The sequence below is a fragment of the Peromyscus maniculatus genome, chromosome 7 (genome assembly GCF_049852395.1).
Source record: "Peromyscus maniculatus bairdii isolate BWxNUB_F1_BW_parent chromosome 7, HU_Pman_BW_mat_3.1, whole genome shotgun sequence".
NCBI classification, from domain to species: domain Eukaryota; kingdom Metazoa; phylum Chordata; class Mammalia; order Rodentia; family Cricetidae; genus Peromyscus; species Peromyscus maniculatus.
Genome location: NC_134858.1, coordinates 66798361 through 66821222, shown reverse-complemented (window position 1 = coordinate 66821222; position 22862 = coordinate 66798361). Strand labels below are relative to the sequence as shown.

General features: G+C 45.4%; 1 protein-coding gene across 9 annotated transcripts in view; it reads right to left on the bottom strand.

Annotated features, from left to right (window-relative positions):
* Rora (RAR related orphan receptor A) overlaps positions 1 to 22862 on the bottom strand; it is a 735488-nt gene that overhangs the window by 88194 nt on the left and 624432 nt on the right. The window contains exon 1 of one of the 9 annotated variants that reach the window (XM_076576585.1): positions 10516 to 10593. The exons of 5 other annotated variants lie outside the window; for them this stretch is intronic. In XM_076576585.1, coding sequence (XP_076432700.1) covers positions 10516 to 10578 — 63 coding nt within the window. In that variant the 5' untranslated portion in view covers positions 10579 to 10593. Of the gene's footprint in view, positions 1 to 8954; positions 9125 to 10515; positions 10594 to 22862 lie in introns of those variants that run through there. 3 more of the 9 variants (XM_076576586.1, XM_042281197.2, XM_006979292.3) reach the window with 3 other exon arrangements.

Sequence of the window (22862 nt, the reverse complement as noted above, 5' to 3'; positions counted from 1 at the left end):
CGTTCAGAAAAAGGAGTACAGAGCTTTGCCAGTGTCCCGGGCAGCTCTAACTAGACTGCCTCAGGACCCTCTCCTGTTTGGGTCATTTGGGGTTAGGAGATCTGGGGGTAACATTTTACCCACTTCTTCCTCCACACTTGTGGGAAGCAAGGTGATGGCAGAAATCCCTCACTCTGGGTACCTATCTCTGTCTCTTTTCAGTGGGACCAAGGGAAGCTAAGAAAAAACTGTGGGAGCCTCACTTTCTTTCCCTAGTTAGGAGGCCAGAGCAGGACTTCCCAAACCTATCCAGTCCTCACGACCACCAGAAGAACTTTTCAAGCGCTGACTCCTTGGCTTTGGCCCAGACCACCAGAAGCAGAACTCTATGCAAATTAATGTTTCCCATGGGATGGTGATGAATGACAGTATCCAGGAACCACTGAGGGACTAGAGCACCTCACTGCCCACCCCAGCTCTGACAGCTTAGGACACAAGGGTGTAACAAATTGAGGCCCAAGGATGCCTGCATCAGAAACACCCAGGATGCTGATTAAATCCACCCTCTGGGCCCCACCCCACACTGACTCCATCAGGCCATCTCTAGGTGGGACCCAGTAATCTGCCTGTTACAGAATTAAGTTAGGAGTTTGACTTCAGGGTTTGGGAACCAGTCTTAAGCAGGATCATTAAGCAGATATTTTATAGTTAACTCTTAGATTACTTGAACGAAAACCATGTTCACACATAAATGTAAGAGTTGGCCTTCCCCAATTATATCAATGTTTCATGGGATCGCTGTCTCCTTGGTTATAAATGGCATGAACCTCTGAGAAACTACAAATTCGAGAGCCCAACATCCTCAACACAGTGTCCTCTGGTTAACTGTGACTGCCAACATCTTGGTATATTTTAAAAATGCTGATTCATGACCTGAGACACCCGATTGACAGGAAGGCCTTGAATCTGACTATAAAAGCGTACAGGTGGCACCAGAATGATCTAGCGTACAGGAAACACCTAAGCGTCGTCCAAAATAAATATTTATGTTTGCACTGTGCTCTGTAGAAATCAGAAGTGAGAAATGAAGATAACAATCCATGACATTAAAAAAAAATAGCAAACAGTATGAGGATCACACTTTTGGGTGGGACACTTTGAAAAAAAAACAACAACAATTTGCTTCAATAACTGATCTCAACCTAACCACAAGTCCTCACTTCTGAACCTCGGCTTACTTCTAAGATCAAGGGGCCCAAACAGCAGTTTCTTTGGCTCCACCCGCACCTTCTTCTTGTTGTTACCACCTTGTTTTTCATGAAAAGTTCCCTCAGCCTCTTTCGAGTAGCAGCAGCAAGCCAGACCCCTCCTCCTTTAAAGTCGCGGCAGGCGGCATCTTTTTTTCATCTTGGTTACCTCAGCTCTGACAGCTCCGGTCGGTCCCAAGTTTGGAGCCACCAAAATCCCACCCTCGCACGTGTTCTTACACCTCTGGGATGTACCCCCACCCAAAGGCGTTTCGGTGGGAAAATCAGAACTCCGGGGCCTCCGGCTTCTCCACAGAGGTCGGATGGTCTCGCGGTTGACACTCAAAGCTCACGGAAGAGCCTACATGTTATGCAAATGAACCCTCTCCTCTGATTCTATACCGAGTGCTTGTGTGTCTGTTGTTATTTTGGGCCGTCTGTTTTTGAGCCCTGTCTTTTGTTTTAGGAGATGGCCTCAAGCCCTCCTATGTGGCTGAGGATGACCTTCAATTTTGGATCCTACTGCCTCTGACCTCCTGAGTGCTGGGATTACTGGAGTGTACCACCACACCTGCTTTATGCAGTATGGGAGCTTGAACACCGGGCCTTCTGTATGCGAGGCAAGCACTCTGCTCTACCAACTGAATGAACCAAACCATCTGGGTCTTCATAAACCAAGGAGCTAACAGTTTCTGCACCCATGTCTAAAATCGTTTTGATGCCAAGAAGATCATCAGTGAGTCTAATTATTGAGTTTTTTCTTTCTTTCTCTTTCCTAAAAAGATTTTGATTTGAAAAAGAACAATGCTGGATTTCACTGACCTATTTTTTTTTTTTTAAGTCAAGAGAGAAGAATAGAACAGAAGTTAAAATTTTGAGACAGGACGAGGACTTTTCTACAGGTCCTAACTGCTCACAAACCAAATGCCACTCAAATTTATTATCGATAGCAGACTGTTAGAAACAAGCTTTCATAGAGCTTAAGTTTCTTAAAAGTGTCCCTTACTTACTTCCAAGAAAACGTTAGAAATTCATTAACTAACCAGTCATTTCTAATAACTGCATAAGGCAATGAATTACATTTTTGAATCTGGTGAGGAATGCCCCACAGCAGCTGAGAAAATATCCACAACCTTTGACCTTTTCCACTAGCCTGATGGGAATTTCATCGCACCAACATGGCTTTTCCTTGTCAGGTACAAGTAGCCACTAGAGGGCAGCCTTATCTCAGATGTGATAATGCTTTGCAAAAAAAAAAAAAAAAAAAAAAAAGCTCATAAGAGCTTGTAATGTTCCTATAATTGTTTTTGTGACTTTTTTCCTGGATAGTTTAAATAATCAACATAAGTCAAATAAAGACCCCTACTTTTACAAATTACAAAGATTACCACAAAGACTGATCCCCAGTAGGCTTAGAGCCTTCTTTATATACCTTAGTATGTTTGAAACAAGGTATTTTTTTGTCTTCAATCTCTAAGTGGTATTTTCCTTTTTCCTATGTGGTGAGTTAAGCACCATGTCAGCCATATCACATCCGGCACCTAGATTTCACTCTTGGCATCACAACGTCAAGTGTTTCTAGACAAACTGAAGTGCATTTGAGGAAGAAACTAACCAAGCTGACCAAGATTGTAAGGAGGCTGAACCGTGAACTTCGAGAGGGATCGGAGAGGACAGCAGAGATTAGGTGTGTACGAGCTCGTTTCTACCAGTCTTCAGTTCCAAGGATGGATTACGGCGCCCCATAAGCACTGCAAGGCAGACTCAGAACCAGAGGATTACAACAAGGCAGAGCTGTCTGCTTGATAGGAAATGATCTTTCTAATTCAACATGGAATACGCGACCTCTAGAGATACTGAGCTCCCCATCCTAGGAGGTGTTCAAGCGTAGCAGGACATTCCTGTCACAGGAGTGTCGTGGAGAACACCCACTCACTGATGGGATGTTTAATCCGAGGGACTTGAAAAAAAAACTTCAACTCTCCCCAAGCCTCTGAAATAACAGCACACCCCAATCCAGGAGCTGGAAAGGTTAAGTGCCTGCCCAGCAAGATGCGAGTGTCTGTACCTCTTCAAGAAAACGATTTCTGCTGATGTGAAAGACACCGCGTCTCTCAACGGTGTGTAACATTGTTCCCTGCCTATCAGCACGGCCATGCTTGCAGGCACAGCTCACAACCATTTGAACACGGGAGGCATATTAAACTAAAAAGACACATTTGGAAACCCCTTGCCTAAAGATAGACGGCACAGACAGGCACATCTTTGGTTGGATTCTGGGACTCCTTGCACAGGTCAGCTGAACTTCATGATAGTAGTTTATATTATTTAGGAAAGTCTAGCTTAGGTTTCACCCAGATCTTAATACCAAGCAGGCTTAATGAAAATCATGGAGAGAAATGAGAAGCAAATAAGAATAACCCCATTTGTATCAAATTGATTTTATTAAAGAGTAATTTAAAGATATTAGGCTCAGCAAAGCATTACATAATTGAATCTATTCCCCCCCCCCCATATAAATGGCAGACTTCTCATTTATACTAACTAGAGGCAAAGTTATGTACAGGACGTTTTTATAGCTTCCTTCGAGGGGTGTACGAAGGTGGTGGGATTCAGTGGCCTGGGCCAGGCTCTACCAGGTGTCAGCTGAAAGAAATTGGCTATGGCTTCCGACCTTCATGAGCTTCCTCTTCTTCATGCATGGGATCCTCAGACGACATAAGCCGGAGTGTGTGTGAGAGACATGAAGTGCAGCATAATGCACACAGATGGATACTCTGTCCCTGTTGGTTTGGAAAGTGCCTAGGAAACTTCAGAGGGAAGTCAGCATCTGACTGAAGAAGAGCCCTGGCAGGGAGCAAACTTGGCCTTGCTTTTTATAGCCATGAGCGCAAAGGTTGAAGTTATGCTATCTCACAACCCGACGGGGGCTAACATTTCACTTAAAAAAGACAAGCTAGAAACAAAATATTTCCGCTGCCTTTTTGTCCCACATTGCCCATTAGCTAATGTGAGCTCTCACTGAGACCTCTTCTCTAGGCCTGGAACTCTGACAGTGGATGGGAAAAGGCCGTTCTGTCACGTCACACACAATACTGATGGTTACGGAGAGCTCAGACTGGGAATCTCTCCATCCACTGGTCGAAAGGCCGGAATGAATGGGCAGGACACTCAAGGGGTGGCTAGATGGGGCAGAGACTCTGTCCGTCCCTCCTCACAGGACCAGTGTACAGACTTGGAAACATGATCAAATGGCAGCTCATGCTTGCCGTCCCAGGTGAATGTTCAAAAATATATTTTAAATTAGAAAGATATAAAAATCAGTGAACCTGCTGGCTTGATGTGACTAAAAAGATTATGGTTTTTAATGATCAAATAGGAAACATACAGACTAAAGCAGCCCTGATTTTTCTGCAGTAAAAATTGTGAGTCTTTAGAAAATAGAAAAATCCATCTTTCTCTTTTCTTTCGGTGCTGAGGGGAGAGGGCCTGTGCATACGAGGCTAGCACTCTACCAACTGAGCTTACCCCAGGCCTGCCCAAAGCATCTCCATTACAGAGTATTCCCAGACAATTAATTCTATACAAGGCACTTTACTGGTGGTAAAAATTTTAAGAAAACTGAACTCCACATCTGTCTTAGAAGATTCATCCACCCATCTACCCATGCCTCCACGAAGTTAACTTTTGTCCTAATAAATGGCCCTTTCTAAATCTTATCTTCTTAGGAGCCACAGAGCTAGTTACAAAGCCGGCGGATGCTCCCCAAGACGTTTGGCAAAGATCTGTTTACTGATCTTGCTGGTTGGTATTGTGATCCCCCTGGCTGGAATGGAAAGATGGGAGAAAAGAGGACTAGAGAACTGTTGATACATTTAAAGGTATTCTACCAAGCATAAAAAAACCAGGACTTAAATTCCACAGTATATATTTGCTTAGAGATCGTATTGTTTTCTGCCTGGGTAATGTTTACAGCATCATAGCGCTAAGCTGAGCTGATCGCACAGCACCTGACAGAAGCTTACTGTTGCTGTGCACGTCCTGCGACATGACTGAAATACACAGCATTGAGAGGCTGCCTACGAAAACTGCACTCAGACACCATCCCGTGGAGAATCAAGGCTCCCCTGCCACCAATGCACAAATTCAGACCTCTGTCTTGAATTATTTTTAATGTTTATTTATTATACCCATATATGTGTGGGCATGTGCTTGCCATGGCATACATGTGGAGGTCAGAGGCCAATGGTTCCAGGGACAGAACTCAGGTCCTCAGACTTGACAGCAAGTACCCTCACCCAGTGAACCATCTCTCGGGGCCCCAGCCCTTCTGTCCTCCACAGAACGGAATCCTCTTTATAAGAGAAAAAGACAAAATAACACTCGGCTCAGCAGTGGCGGCCATTTGAATGTTTGCTTTTGAAGGTCCAACCATCACTTTCTCACAGTTCTAGCCATCAAAGGTCCCCTAAATGGGACACAGATCCCAGGTCAGAGCTACCACAGGAATGATGCTGACAAGGAGACTAGGAACTGAATTCAATTTTCACATGGTAAAAAACAAAAGCGGAATTCTTCCAGACTGTTGACGTGGAGTGTGACAGGAATCACCAGTATACAGAGCATTTGCCAAGGTTTAAGGTGCCTTGCACCTGGTGTGACAAACAGGGAGAAGGGACCATGACAGGATGGAAGCTCACACTGGAGCCTCCAGCCATCCAAGGTCCCTCTACACAAACAGAGGCAGCAGAGCCATGGGACACCAGCAGCCCCAGCTCCAAGCTTTTAGTACTCAGCTACCAGCCAGTGGCACTTGGCCCATGCACTTTCGTGATGGCCGGAACAAGTACCCCTTGCCTCGGTACTAAATATCATCCCCACTCTTTCCCTGTCTGTGCCCAAGGAGCAATCCAAACGGTAGTGGGGATTTTTTAATTAAACAAACAAACAAACAATACTGACAGCTGAGAGGAAAATTGCTCAAACTCAAGGTTATTACTTCCTAAGCATGGAACTACTTTAAGCCTAAACTAATTTGACAAGTGACACAGAGAAAGGATTTGCTTCTTTGGTGAGTTCAAAAAGGCCCGATTTAATGATGTTTCTTAAACATCATTAAATCAGGCAACAAAGAGGATGCCTCTCTTTTATAGTGGCTTGTTCTCATCCCCTGTTCACAGGCATCTACACACCAGAAAGCTATACTATGAAGAAGAGCCTTCCTGTTTCGCACGAAAAATCTAATTATGTAAACTCCTGCATATGGAACCAATTTAACTATTAAAACCAAGAGGCAGCAGGGAAGTATTTAATATGATTCCGGGCCAGTTTCTTTCTTTCTTTTTTTTCTTTCTCCCTTAAATCTGATATGGAAACATTTACGGCATTCCTTGCTTTCCCACAAACTATTTTTCTTCAGTTAAATTTTGCACCAAAGCAGGTCAATCCTGTGAAGACACAAGATTGTAGGTAGGGATGCTGGAACTGAAACATCCTAATTGTTATCGACAACCCACCCACCCACCCCCACACACCCAGGGCTTGAGTTTTAAGGGAAACTTCACTGCCAGGAGGTATAAGCAACATTTTTTTTTTCCTTTCTCTATGACAATACTATCAATCTAGGAAGCCAAAGGATGCTCCCAAGAAGGGTTTGTGTGTGGGTGGGGGGTGTTTGGGGGAGAAGCTGAGGATCTTAGGGTTTTATCACAGGGAGGATTTGGCTAGAACTTCACTTGGTACTAGACCTACAAAAGCCAACTTACTAAAAAAAAAAATCAGCCTCAAATAACATCATCAAAAGATATTTCCTTAATGTTTGAGGGTTTTACTGTTCAGTAGGAAGAAAGGCAATTAAAAAGAAGTCTCCTCAGCTTCTCTCCTTTCTTCCAATCAACTCAAATGTAAATAGAATGGATGGGGACCATCGCGGACACTTCCCAAACAGCAATTTCTTTCTTTTTTAATCTAAGGAGGCGAGGGAACAAAATACAACTGGCTTCACGGCTTCTGATGTCACTTTTCACTGAACCGGCTTAATGAGAGGAAGCAATACCGAGGTTTTCTTTTGGGGAGGGGAAACAGATTTCTTTTACATAATAAGAAACCTCAACACCTTTCCTTCCCCAGTAATTTCACACACTTAAGATCACGGGCAGCTCTTCCCTCTTTTGCTATACCAGTCACATTATAAAAGTGATTCAATCTCACTTCCCGCCAGTGGTAGGGGAAAGGCACTAAATTTGCCGTGGGCGCATCCTACAGAAAGATTTCATCGCACACCGCCAGCTCATCTCGGCGTCCCGAATGCTTCGACCTGTTAATAATTAATAAAAGATGCCACCCAATCTCCAGTGAAAAAACACGGTGATCTGAAAGTAAACCCTGCGCAGATATGGTACGGGTGTCCATCCCGGATTGCAAAAATAAAATAATCCCAAATCTAGCAAACGTCTAACGAGCACCGGGTCGCCCGCGCTGGCGGGCAAAACCCCCTCAAGACCTTCGGGGTGCGCACAGTTGTTGCCCCTGAGAACAGCCGTCACTGTGCCACAGACAGATGGAGCTTTAAATCCCCAAGCCGGGCGACAGGGCCTGCACATTGCTAGGGCAGATTATCCGCCCATGAGGACCCAGCAGGCTCACGATCGCGCAGAGAGCTGTGGGCTGAGTCTTTCCAGGGCCATCTTCAATGGTCAAAGTGTGTGTGTCTGTTTCTCCCTGCGGCACAAACAACTTCCTGCGCACCTCCAAACTTTGTCTCCATCACAAACTTCCCTGACTTGCCTGGGCTTCTTCCCGCCTCACCTTGGGGCACCTGAAGCCAGCAAACCATTTTCCTCTTTCCTTTCCACGGTGCTACTGGCCAGCTTTAGACACCAGATCCTGGAGGAAGGCCCGGGGCGCGGAGGCTTGACCGCGGCTAACCTATGGCCGTAGGCCCTAGTCGCAGTCTAATCTCGGCCTCGGCCCCCCAATCCTGATTAGGTTGTCTCCCTACATCCAGGCACAAACCTAAGTGTCTAGTCGGGGCGCGCTGCGGCCGGGGTTGCAGCCGAGGGCGTCTTGGCACGTTCGGGGCGCGGGGCTGGCTCGGGCCCGCGCGCTTTCGGAAGTGGCTGCGTCCAGGGGACGCAGCGCTGAGCTGCTGCACTTCCCCAACCCGCTGGCCGCCCGGGAGCTCTGGCGCTCCGAGCTGCAGAGGGTGGGGTGGCCTGCGGAGCTCGGACGCCAGGCCTGGAACGCTAACCAGTCCCGGCGATGACACCACCAGCGTTAGCAAGCAGGGCCCGGCCTGGCCGCCGCTCCTCCCCCCACACAGGCCAGAGTTGTCCCAGGGTGCGGGCCCTCGGGACTCAAGTGTGGACGTCCCCAGGTTCCTCCGGGTTGCCGGACCCTCCTGGCGCGTCCCAAGCTCTGCGACTCTGGGCAAACTTTCTTTGGGGAGCCCCGCCGGGTGCTAGGCGCACCCAGGCGAGTGACAGCGGCTAAGGAGACGCCAGAGGGGCGATCGGGCCCGTGCGTCTAGCTCCCCCGACCCGAGGCAGGCCGATCCCTCCTTTGGGGCTCCAGCGGAGACGCTGCGGTGGCCCCGTTGGGTTCGAGTAGCTGCCCCCAGGCTGTACGTGCGCTCGGGCAGGCGCGCCCACCCCTCCCCCTGCGTGCCCTCCTCCCCGCCCCCCGGAGCCGCTAGTCCACCCGAGTCTCCGCGGGCCCCCCGGAGCTCACCTTTCATCGCTGCGATCACAAAATACATCCTTTACGCCGCGGTGCGGAGAGCGCAGGGAGAGCCGACCGTCCGACCCCGGAGCCCCCTCTCGCCGCCGCCGCCCGAGCCACAGCAGCAGCTGCCGCAGCTGCCCGCCCGCCGAGAGCCATCCCGAGCCATAAGAGGCTCCATGTGACCGGCTGACATCACGGCCGCCGCTCTGTTTACACCGCGCCCCTCCGCTTCCTCCCGGGGCGGGAGCGAAAGGCAGGAGGCGGGTGCGCCCGGGCGCCGCGCCCCGCCCCCGCGGGCAGGTGACCGCGAGCGGCCCACCCCGACACGGTGCTGCCCTCCTGCGTTCCCGGGGGCCTGCACAGGGGTCCCTAGCCACCTCCTCAGATGCCGATCACCTGTGGCGGCCCGGAAGCTCTCTGCCAAGAGCCTGATCACTTTCCACACGCCCACCCCCTAGGCTAAGCACCCGGACGCCACTCTACAGTCCGTCCCGGAATCCTCGGTGACAAAAGCACCTGATGGTTGGCCCCAAAGAAGCTTTTGGTTGGGGGGAGCTTCAGTCTCCCTCGTGTCCCAGAGCATCCCAGCCCCCACGCCCCGCACTGACACCCGTCCTGAGGAGGAGCAAGCTCCCCTTAAGACTTTCAGGATTCACCCAGCTCACAGCATCCAAGGTCTTAGTTCCCTGCTGCCCACTCCTGCAGCATCCCGTATTCAGGACCACCTGTACTTGGAAGACTGGAAAACCATGTCTTGTCTGCTAAATGAGCTCCTGGTGCCAGGCAATTTGAGCCACTCATATTCAGGCTCATCCTATCCAGAACTCTCCAGAAAACTCACCTCCAAGTGGAAAGGGCGTTAGTTTTCTAACCTCAAAGATGAGGCATTGTATTTTAAACAGAAGCTCCAACAAACAACACCGTTAACTATACAATTCAATTTACAACAGATTTAATTCCCTCCAACATTTGAAACTTTTTTTTTAAAAAAACTGGATTTATGGAAACGTAAATCATGGCTTTATTTTTGTCCCCAGATGAATCTCTTTACGATGAATTTCAAGACTACTTACCGGGAGTCTGCTTTACTTAAAACGTTGGCAAGCATGCCAACAGTATTGAGCACAAGAGGGAAAAAAATCTAAGCCAAGTTTACTTATTTACTGTTGTTCTTAGAGACACCCCTCCCCCTTCCTGATAACCAAACCGGAAGGATTCTAGTATTTCTCTTTCCATATAACCAGCCTGCTGCTGACCCTATATTGGGCCCATAATTTAGAACAGGTGCAGACATCCAGCCCTGTAACAAACAAAGATTCAGATCTGCCTACTTCCCACCTTTCCCACTCCCATTTCAAGGAAAAATGAAGTTTTCCAACCATTTACACAGTCCTGGGACTGGAATGGTCAGAAAACTTCATTGTCTTTCAGTCCAGCTATGGCCTTACAAAAACGTTTGATTAGATACATCCATCCCCAAGTGGGTTTTTTTTTTTTAGATTTTTTTTTTAAATACAACCACAAAAAATAAGAAAAGACAAGATAAGAATGTGAAGCCAGGACCTACCCATGTTAACTCAGCTGTCCAGCCATAGTGAAGTGGACAAGGATTACAAAGGAAATCAGCCATACCCACTGTAATGTTTACAATTATGAAATTAAATCACACCATGTTCCCATGATGCAACTCCATCTCCCAATGAGGCAACGCCCCATTCTTCAAATTTGGTTCTGGGTTTTCCTTGTGCTAATAATGTTCAAAGAAGAGCACCACCAGACTAGCCTACCATTGGGTTCTGGGTGCATTTTTCTTTCCTTTGTATTGTTAAAGAAGGAAAATATAATCATAGAGAGCATGCTCATGTGTTCTGTGCAATGCAAGTGCATCTTGATAGACAACTGAGAATTCACCATGTATCTTGCTTTAGATAAGAATGCTTTGAAAATAACCAAATCCATTAGCTCCAGCCTGCCTGCCAGACATCTGACTCCAAGGTAAATAGTCTTACATCACTAGTAATCGGTTATTTCCAGGCCATTTCAAATGAAATGGGTAATGAGGGATGGCATGTGAGGTGACATGGATGCCCACCATTGCAAATAGGCTGATCTTTCCTCCTACAGAGAGGTCCTCAATAGAAACAGAATCTCATCATACTTATTTGAAAGATTTACAAATCCATTCAACAAAGACATTTTCAGGATAATGTAATCCTGACCTTGCCCTTTGGAAATGTATTGCTCTCACATCCCACAACCAATGAGCAGCAGAGTTCAGATATTAAAGTCCTAACTTCCCTGGGTGGCTAGATGCTATTTGTCATACATGCCTCTATTGCATAGCACCAGCTTTTGACCTAGGGGAGATAACTGTTCTTCATAGTAACAGCTTTTATGAAACTTTTGGAAATAAAAATGAGAGACCTTTTTTTTTTTAAACAGATGGCCCATAGAATAAATTTCCTATGAAATTATAAGTCTTTGGCCAAACAAATCAGCCAGGAACGAAAGGCTATATATCTTCCTTCAAAAAATCAAATTGGAACTCCACCTGATTCATTCTTTATAAAATTTCACACACCAAATTAAAATATCATCATATAGAGACATGGTGCAATATTAAGACATTACAAGTACACAGGGATAATTGGATTTTATTAAATAAATGCAGTGGAGTACCTACTATGGGGGAAACAGCTTTAAGAAATACATTCTTTGCATTCTTTTAAACAAGTGGTCTGAAAGGGGGAAGAAAAAAAAGACTATTGCTTACATGAAGGCAATTCCATAGGATGGGAATTCTTTCTTGCTAATCGGAGAGTGTTACACATGGACTCTCAAACATTTGTGTTGGGTAATCTCAGGAAAAGGGTCAAAATGGACTACAGACCCATGCAATTCACCTCAGAGTTTACAGATGGCCACAGACTCTACTGGGGTCCCATTGTGCTTCATCAAACTGGATCTGGTCCTTGGGAGGAAGTGGGGCCTGGGGCGCTTGTGCAGGGATCTAGACTGGAGTATGGCCAGGAAGTTGCCAATTTCTCTTTCAGAGGTCAAGAAAATGATTTGGCCTCCACTCCACAGGGCCAGTTCATCAATGTAGAGACTCATGGCTGCCCCAGCTGCTGAGAGAGCAATGGACAAGGACTTGGCCCTAGACAAGTCCTTCATACTACTACTCCCGCTAAGGTGCAAAGAGCACCGTAGAATGAGAGTGGAGAGAATGTAAGACAGGGGACAGGCCAGTGAAGTCCCATTCTCTTAACACCAAACAGTCAACATACGCATGAACTCACAGCAGCTGCAATTGCTTGCAACGGGCCTACTCAAGACATGGCTTTTCAGCAGTCAGCCGTGGGTGTGGAAGAGCTCAAGAGACCCTACTCTAGGAGGGGGAGGAATCACTGTCTTCAGTTGTATATCCACTGGTGAACACGCCAAAATCGAATGGGTAATTCTGAGCATAAGGCCATACAGATGGTGGTTGGCCAAACCCCGAGAGACACAACCAAAAGAAAAAGACGGAGTGTGGGAGATTAGTAGGGATGGGAAGGGAAGGGAAGACAGACGGGGGAGGGGAGGAGACGAGAGATGGTGGAACAAGAGCAAGCAGAGTGCATCATATACATGTATGAAATCATCAAATAAAAAAATTAATTAAAAAATGATCCTTAGCTTTCTGAGACTTGGATTTTTACCACACAGAGATCTAATCATGTGGTATATCACGCCCAAGCAGGCATTTAAGGCTTTGGGGGAGAATAGCAAACCAGTAGGCTGAGGTATTTGTCCCAACTCTCCAAGATCCCAGAACAAGATGATTTCAACATTTGCTGATGCATGTGAATAAGAATACTTTGGTCTCCTCTCCTTTCCTCTCCTCTCCTCTCCTCCCGCCCCCCCTCTGCTTGATAATTCATTTCATTTTAACTGAACAGGGAAGAGGTCACCCAAAGGTTAATGTAGTCCTATACACCTGTTTCAGCTGGCCACTCTGCACTGGATTCTTCAAGAGCTGGACTATTCTGGCTAAAACAGAGCCATTGGATCAGCTTTCTGAAAGACCCAAAGGGCCAGCAAGACTGCACAGGAAGCTACAGAGAAGGTACCCATTGCCCTACTTAGATCAGGGCCTTGCCAAATTGTGACTCTAGAAGGCTTCGGGTCTCACAAAATAACATTTTATGAATAACACTGGAGAGATCCAGGAATCAAAGGTAAGAAAAGGAATCCTTGATTTATCTTGTTTATGAGTGTTAAGAGGAGGGGATGACCCTTTTAACATAGCTTGTCTGTCTTGCTCACTAATTTAAGGCCAAAGTAGAGAAGCATTTAAATATACATGAGTGTATGCAAATACATTGTCCAGGAAATCTGGTGAAACACAGTATTAGAGGGGCAAAAGATGCCCTCAGTTTTACACACACACACACACACACACACACACACACACACACACACACACACACTTCTGTTAACTGACCACAATTACTCTATTTCATGCCTAGAACTGTACTCCAGAACGCAAAGAGAAGATTTTGAGAAGTTTATCAATGAGATGACCTTTGTTCTAAAACCCTACAGAAGTCAGTCATTTCCCTGAGTAAAGCTGCACTTTTCTGCAGGAGCCCAGTATCTGGGTGACCATGTCCACTAGCACTGGATGGATGGCTGTGGACCACTTCTGTGCCTATTAGCGGGATAGATCATCGAGGTGGGTGGTTTGGCTGAAGCCAGGCAGGGCTTCATAGACTTTAGGATTTCTAGAGCCAAATATTTCATATGGCTATTAGGAAACTCAGAGATTTGGCCTGTGTTTTGTAACCATCACAAGGAGGAAAAGGTTGAAGTTCACTGGCAGGCAGAGATGACCGGCTGCCACAGACTACGTAGGCAGCAGGTGCTTCTCCACACATACACCTGCTAAGGCAGCGAGCAAGGAGAAGCAAACTGGAGACAAGGAGGCCTGTATCCCATTAAGTTCCCAGGGTGTCCTCACTACACATCTAATGCTAGAAGAATAGGCCATGCGTGAAACCACATCTTTCTTTCTGTCTTTCTTCCTTTTTGAGGGTTAGCATACAAAGCCACTGTACTTGGTTCTCAATCGCCCATTTCTCCCACTGTTCCACTTTGGTACCCTTGCCTATCTTCAGCTATTTGCCTTCCTTCCCCTAAGTAGTCCCCCCTATTTTCTTACTATATATAGTCTGTCTGTCTCTCTGTCTCTGTCTTTCTCTGTGTGTGTCTCTGTCTCTCTCCATACAGGGATTTCAAGAGGGCTAAGGACATAGTGTTGTATGCATCGCTGGCTTCTTTCTGTGAGACCTCCGACCAGTCATTTCATCTCCCAGGACCGAGGTCTGTCCCTTGTGGAATAAGGGAGTAACGAGATATCCAAGGTCTTTATCGTCACAGCCATTCATGTTCTGGGAGCACCATCATTCCTTTCTCTGCGGTGAGTTTTTTCTTCTCACTTCTCAGAGGAACCTGATTCACTTCCTAACTCTGTCTTATGGCAGAAAGTGCTTTGGCAGTCGATGGAGAAGTTGGGCTCATAACCAGCCTCCATCCTACTCACCAGTTGAGTGATCTTGAGCAAAGCTCTCTTTCATCACATGTGAAGTAAGGACAGAAGAGTCCTGCAGGGTCATAAGGCAGATTAAATATAAAGAAAGGTCAGAGCGCCAACACTTAGGACAGAACCATCTACCTCCACCCTACTAATTCCTGTATGTTTTCAAGGTCTGATCACTTATTTGTCCCTCTTAAAGACTTATTTTTGACTGGAGTCTCAGAAGTAGAAGCTCTCAGTGAGGGCAGCCCTTGGAAATCTGTTCCTGGCATTTTCTTTGGCTCCCTTCATTCTCTTGGCTAAAAATCTAGCATATTCTAGATCCTCCTTACTTTTCTTAGTGCACTGTTTCTTCAGAGCAAAGCATTGGGGTTCGTGTTGCAGGACACATGGAGGAACAAGACACTGAATCTTGGCTCTGTTGGTCCTGGGCTTCTTACCTCTTCTGTTTAATGGCTTCCTGACAACATTGGTGGACATCATCTTCTGTAGAGAGACTGAAAAGTTTTCAGATTCTGCTAGCTCTTTTGAGCTCCAACCAACAAGGCACAGTAGTATCTATCAGTTCCAGAACATACATCTCCTCCTTCTTTCTTTCTTTCTTTCTTTCTTTCTTTCTTTCTTTCTTTCTTTCTTTCTTTCTTTCTTTCTTTCTTTCTTTCTTCCTTCCTTCCTTCCTTCCTTCCTTCCTTCCTTCCTTCCTTCCTTCCTTCCTTCCTTCCTTTCTTTCTTCCCCCTCTCTCTCCCTCTCTCTCTCCCTCTGTTTTTGAGAATAACCAAGACGAGAACACTCACATTGTCATTCACAATGCATCTTGAACAGACCTGTTCTTCATTTCTCCAGTTCTCCTCCCTCTATAGCAAGAATGCCCCTTACTGAACAGCAGGCACACTCTGCCGTTGATCAAGACACCTTGCTTCCTGGGCAAACCTTGTTTGTTGTCCCCGCACTGATCAGACCACACACTCTTTCTACTCTTCACCCAGAGCACCAGCAGCTATGTCTGTGGGCCATGCATGGTGCATAGCAAATACCAAGTCCAAGTTCATCATCTACTTCATTGAGTTTCTGACAGCTGGTGGCTGGGAAGGAGTTACTTAGCTTCATCTTGATGGAGCCAAATGCCTGGGAGGTGCCACGGAAAAGAGCTAATTCCTATATTTTAGCAAACATAGAACCTATACCAACTCAAAACACTGATCCTTAGTAAAGATTTGTTGGAAGGAGATCACCACGCACTTCTGGTCTCTACAAAGGCTGAAGCTGTGTGCTTGATGTAAAGTAAGTATTATTGGTGCTTCTGAGGACAGTGCTTGCCATGCAAGCTCAGGGACCTGAGTTCAGATCCCCAGCATCCACACATAAAGCTGAGTGCAGCAGCATGTAGTTCTAGCACTGTGAGAGTTGGAGACAGGCGGGGCCCTGGAGCTTATAGGCTAGGCAGTTTAGCTGAATTGGCAAGCTCCAGGGTCAGTGAGAGACTTGACTTCAGAAAAACAAGGTGGGGAGTGACCAAGGAAGACACACTGTGTCAACTTCTGGGCCTCACAAGCACACACCCACATGTACACGTGCACCTGTGCACACAAACATGCACACACATACATACACATGGAAACATTGTTTATTCAGCAACTGCTATGTAGGTAGTAGGAAATACAAAAATTAGCTACTGCTTGGCCTAAGAGGACTTTGGTCAGGCAATTTTCTTACATTTCTTTTTCTGTAAGAGAGCAAGCTCTCACATAATGAATAAAAAAAATCTCTATGCATGGCTATGCTAGGACATAGAAAAGGAGAAAGAGCAGAACTTTATGATGTCCTTTAAGGAGCTCCTGATCCAGCAGGAGATCAAATGAGAATGATTGTGATGCTATAATGTAAGACAGAATGTGTGATGCTAACTCTAAGTGTTCTGGAAATCAAGGGCTATGTTAGTTGAGAATGGGAGAGGTGGGATCTGGGGAGATGGCTGAGTGGTTAAGAGTACTTGGCGGTCTTGCAGAGTTCTCTGGTTTCCCAGCTCCTATACAGTGGGTGGGTAGTTTACAAAGGCCTGTTCCTCCAGTTATAGGGGATCCAATGCCCTCTTCTGGCCTCTGAGGGAAGTGCATGCATGTGAGACACATACAGTGAAGCAGACACACACACACACACACACACACACACACACACACACACACACACACCTACACATAAAATAAAAATAAATAGAATAAAATAAATTTTAAAAAGAACAAGAAAGATTAATGTGTTGAGAGCTATATTTTTTTGAGAAGGGAGGTATCATCTAGGCTAGACCTTGAAGTCTGGCTCAAATCTTGATAGAAATAGGAACACAAGGATTCCAGGTAGGCAAAGGGGCAACAGTGCATATACTACACATAGACAGAGAGGAGGAAAAGCCTAAATGTGGACCCATAGCTGCATCTCCTGCTTCCCCTTCACATGCCTCACACTGAGCGCTTCAAACTGTAGACATTCAGCTGGACATGGAGGCACACACGATAATCCCAGAACTCAGGAGGGAGAAGGAGGGGGATCAGAAATTCGAGGCTACCCTTGGCTAGAGTATGAGTTCAAGACCAACCTGGGAAAAAGGAGGCCCTAGAAAAACCAAGACAAACAAGACTTAAAAATCAAACTCTATCTAATCATGGAATGTGTTTGGAATGTGTGTGTAGCGGGGTGGGTCAGGGCATAAGAAAGAAACCGTGCTTAAGAAAATGGGTATCTTTTTACCTTGCTTGTTCTGTAGTCTTATTGCATGGATTTACAGTTGGTTTGGTAGTCATCAAGTTAAATTATACTTAGTAAAACACACAGAGCCTATGAGTGCATGGAGGAAAAATAAAATAGAAAGTGGTATGATTTCCCCAAAGCTCAGTAGAGCATTTGAGGATGAACAAGATAAATTGAACGTCACTTGATTTTTGTATCTCATCCATTTCAGCTCTGAAAATTATAATAGACACTCCTATTAATATAGACACTTCCTGGAAAGACTGTATCTTATTTTTAAAAAGCCCTGATCATATATAAATACAAAATAATGGAGAAAAGATAAGCAATTACAGACAGTTTCCCCTATTTTTTTTTTCACGTGTGATCAAGCCCACAGAGTCACGTGGGCTTTGCTGGGAAATTCAAGTTCTGAAGTGAGAAACTTTGCAGGAGTAAATGCTGTCATTATTTTGCTTTCACAAACAAAATATGTTCCTGTTCAGTCAAGCGGAGTAATCAATTATTCTGCATTATGAGATCCTCATTTTATATCTATTGACATTTCAGACAATTGTGCCGCATGTCAATAGCAGTTTGGATGCTCCTATCTAAGCCCCAGCTTATAGCATGGAACTCATCCGGGCTGACAGTGTTCCACTGCAGCCTCTTCTCCCTCCCAGAAGCCCATCTATTATTTACGCCTAAGTCCAGCGCAATGCAAGTGTGCCCTGAGCACTAGAACCAGGGCAAACTCGAGTGGGTATTTTTGTCTTAATAAAAACATTAAAGCCTTCCAACTATGTTTAATTTGTATTAAAAGATAATCACCACACTCCTCTTGAATTGAAAAACCATCCCTACGTACTGGAAGATGAGGATGACTAAATTAAGCAATCTATTCACATCTGAGTTTTAGTATCCAGTGTGTGGATACAATCTTGCATGTCTGCTCCACGCATCTCTCTCTCTCTCTCTCTCTCTCTCTCTCTCTCTCTCTCTCTCTCTCTCTCTCTCTCTGTGTGTGTGTGTGTGTGTGTGTGTGTGTGTAGGTACACATGCATATATGTGTGTGTACAGGCAGGCTAGAGGCTGATGATGTTAGGTGTCTTTCTCTATTGCTTGTCACCTTGGTTTTTGAACGGGGGGGCGCGCGGGGGGGGGGGGGTCTTTCACTGAACTTGGAGCTCACCTTCGGTTATCCAGTCTGGCCAGTGAGCCCCGGGGATCATCCTGTCTCCAACTCTCTCCCTGGAGCTGGGATTATAACTGAGGACTGAACCATCTCCCCAGACCTTCCAAATGACTTTGGATGAAGATCCAATGCCACTACTTTTGCTTTTATTTCCTCTCCTGCTGGCCGACCATTTCCTGGGATTTCCTGTGTGGCAGACGTGCATTTTTCTTTCAAAATTCTTTTCACCAAATTACATTCTGGGTTTTCATTTTCCTGTGCTCCTTTCACAGACAAGGGAAGTAGGGAGCAAAGAGATCAAGTGACAAGTCCTAGACTACAGAATCAGTATTGAAGCAATTCCTGCACATATGGATTCTAAGGTGTTCACTCACTAGGCCACAGTACTCAAATAATTTATCATTTGTTTTCCTTGCGTTCAGCACTACTTAGTAATTTTAAAAGAGCAAGCTGACTTCTCCAGGAATCAAAAATTGCCACTCCAATTCCATTAGGCACGGGTGCAAGGAATTCTTCTATCACCAGCTCGTGTAACCGAGCAGGGCTAGCATGTGTCATCATGAATTATTGCACAATTTAGTAAATTATTTAATTACTACTAATGAAGAAACATTCTGTACACAGTTGTAATTACCTTGTTTGGAAACAATGTTACCATTTGTATATTTAAGGAACACTTACTACAAATTAACTCTTGAGGGGAGTTTTTTTGTTTGTTTGTTTTTCCATTTTGGAATATACAGCTCTAAATAACTGGATGTTACATGTAATGCTAAGGAAATTTAAAATTATAAGCACCAATAGTAGCATTTCTAAAGCTTCCAAACACAACAAATGTGTTATAAATGTAGAAAACAGTAATTTTATGGTTTATGCTATTCTACAGAAATCATATAAGATAAAGGGATTTGCTGGCTTTTGCTTTGGCAAATAGAAACATCCCAGTTCTTTCTGTAAGTGCCCTCTGCAACATGTGGCATAAGATCTTATCTCGTCCACCTACTCTAACACATGGTTAGGCAGGGCTCTGAGCTTTCCGAGTGCTTTGAGTAAAATTCTTGCCTACCTTTATTAAGTGGCTGTAGTTAGTATGTGTGTTCACCACACGTGTCATTCGTACAAAACAAAACCACACATAGAGAGTTAAGGCCTTCTGACATCACAAAGGAAAATGTAAAGTAATTGTTAAAATGCGGTGCTACAGGAAGGACCTGTTGGTGCATCCGCAGTACACATTACGGAGAAATGACTGGTATACATTATTGAATTTGCTGCAAAGGCTTGTCTCAGAGAGCCAAGCTTGCCCATTATTCCAAAGGTTAGGTACACCTTGTATGGTGAAACTGAGTTTCATAACGAGATTGTGGTGGTGAGTTCATTGACGACATCCTTACTCCTTGAAATATAACTGAGTCAATGGAGCGAAGCCGTCATAAACAAGGAAGACTAAAAACAACAGTAACTCTTAGATGATGTGGTGGGTCTCTCTGGCTTCCAAGGACATGGGCCGCTAAACCGTCCATGTCTGACGGTTGCCCCTGGTGAAATAACCACACACACAAGGAAGATAAGCCGTGGTGGCATCATATTTTCTCTGATGTCTTAGTTTTTCTATGATCTCAAGGTCAAACTGCCATTTAACTGGGCAGTTCCAGTCATGAAAGAGTTCTATCCTCTAATAAATAATGTACTTTTTTTTTTCTTTTTTGGAAGCACAGTCAAGTGCGCAGATTTCAATGTCTGTTGAAGAGCCTATAAGTATTCCTTGCCACCACGTGAGACCTGGGCATTGCAAAACAAGAGGAAAGAACATGTCTTTGTGTGTTCAGAGGAAACACTCAACTCACCATGTAGCGTCAAACAGTAGGCAGCGTTTGTTTCGCACTCACGGTATTTTATCAGCTAGGATGACAGGGGAAGGCCTGGAGTGCCCCCCTTGCTTTTGTGAGTTACTGTGGCAAATAAGAAACGCTGCATTATGATTCACCCTTCAGACAGAGTTTTGAGAAAGGCATTTAAGGACATAGCACCAATACAGTCGAGATCTCCTCCTCTCAGTATTCCTGTATACCTCTCTGGAGGTATACAGAGCTTCTGGAAACTGGAGCTCCTCTTTCTTCTGTATATTTTTTGCTTCTAAAGAGGGAGATATAGCTCAACCAGGACGGCTCTTGCTTCACACACACAAGGGTCTCGGTTTGATCCCTAGAATCCACATTTTAAAAGCCAGGCATAGTGGCGCATGCTTATAACCGCAGTCTAAGGGAGGCAGAGGCAGAGACAGGAGAATCCCCGAGGCTCACTGGTCAGCCAGTCTGGTCTAATTGGATACGTCCATGGTGCTTGAGGAGCGGTAGTGAGGGCATTCTCTGGCTTTTACATAGAGCTGCATAAGCTGCAAGAGCCTCTAGGCTCACACCGATAGGCAGATGCACAAACACACATTCACAAACGGTGGATTAGTCTGAGGTCTTTTGACTCTGGTCATCACACAGTTGAGATTTATCCCACAATGCTTACTATATCAATAACCACCCCCACCCTGCGCCTTATTACTGAATGAAGTTGATTACTCCTTCCCCAGCATTTTCCACCATTTTCGGAACCACAGTTAAATCTGTCGTAAACACTCACACTGGTGCGGGAATGTGCATTTTTACTCCATGTGGGTGAATGTCTAGCAATGGTGGGTCATAGGGAGGGTTGCATCCATTTCATAGAGGCGATGCCTGGTGCTTGCCAGAGTGGCTGTGCTGTTTTACATTCCAACCAGTGATGCGTGCACTCCAATTGCTCTGCATGCACACCAACACTTGCAGCTCTCTGCTGCGTATCCATGCATCGTCTCTCTGGTTATTTGCAATAGCTATGTTTAATGAAGTCAGCAAAAACGCTAACTATGGAATCATCTTACCCAGAGAAAATGTGTGGTTATCCCTCTGCCAGAGGTGCTCAAAGCATTTTTGCCAACTGGTGAAGACATAACCTTGTTTTTAATCATGGTTCTGTTTAAAGCCACCATATTTAATATACTCTGTTGATTCCTTACATTGAGCTCAAAGCCAGCAGCATCACGAGTCCTGGATTGGTGGTGGAAGGGAGCTTTGAGAGTACACGGAGTTTACTCTACAAGCACATCACTGGCCTTCCTACATTTAGGAGCCCCAGACGGCTCTTTGGCGAGCACCACACTGCCAGTCATTTCCAACAGTGAGGTCATCAACAAAAAGCACAAAGATTAGACAAATGTGGCGTTAAGCAGACTTTGGAAGAAGCCCCTTTGTTTACAATACGAGAGACGAAACAAGGCGAGAGAGTGTTGCCTCAGGTGGAAATGTGAACTTCACAGTTGGATGTCCTGCCTGTGCCCACAAAACCAGCACTGATGCGTGGAGGGGGGGGGGGCAACAAATAAATGTTGATGCTTGTAAAAATTCATAAATATAAAACTCATCAACAATGAGAATAGATGATGCCACTCTTCCATCCATTTTTGTCACTTGGTGCTCTCAGTTGAAAGGCCATTGTCTTTGGAGGATGGAGAAACCCCCAACCTCCACCAGAAAAGTTCTAGGCCCCCATTTGCAGCCTGCTCTCCTTGTAAACCTGATTCTTCACCTTCATTGTTTATTTTTGTTTGTTTTTAATTGTACCTTCTTCTTTCCCTAATGTCTTTTCCTCTTCAAAAATTAATCTCTGTGTGTGTACACATGTGCAATCATGTGTGTGTGTGTGTGTGCATGTCCCATCAGAGGACAACATGCTAGAGTAGTCCTGTCTTTTCACCATGCCGGTCTCTGGAACTGAACTCAGGTCTTCAGGCTTGATGGCGGGTGTCTACCTGCTCGGTCATCTCATTGTCCTCATTCACCTTCTTTTTTGGTAATCATTTGTGTGCTCATCTCCAGAGTCAGGGAGAACACCACCTGTCTTAGTCTCTTTGTATCACCCATTATGCCAAGGTTTACCATAGTGTCTGGCACATCCAGTTGCTGGGTAAATATTTGTCGACTAAGCGAATGTCTTGCTGAAACTGGAACACATGATAGAAAGAGTGCTGGAGCTGGGATTGGAAAATCTGGTTTCCCATCCTGGTCTTAACCCGACTGGTTGTGTGACTGTAAGCTTTAGTCTCCTCACCTATAAAACTGAAAGAAATAATAGCCCATCTCTAATAAGGGTTTTGGGAAAGACCTGAAAATTCAGTGAATGACCACAGACTTCTAGAATCTGGCACACTGTTGGTTTCTGAACATCATTGCATCAGGATAGTTTATAAGCCAGCGTTGGAAGTTCGTACCAAAGCAAACAATGCAAAATATTTCAACCAGGAGTTTGAACAGCGAACTGAAGTGGGCATCTGGGTTCCAGCATTCACTGCTGTAGCAGAGCCAGGGAATTCAAAGGACTCAGAGGAAG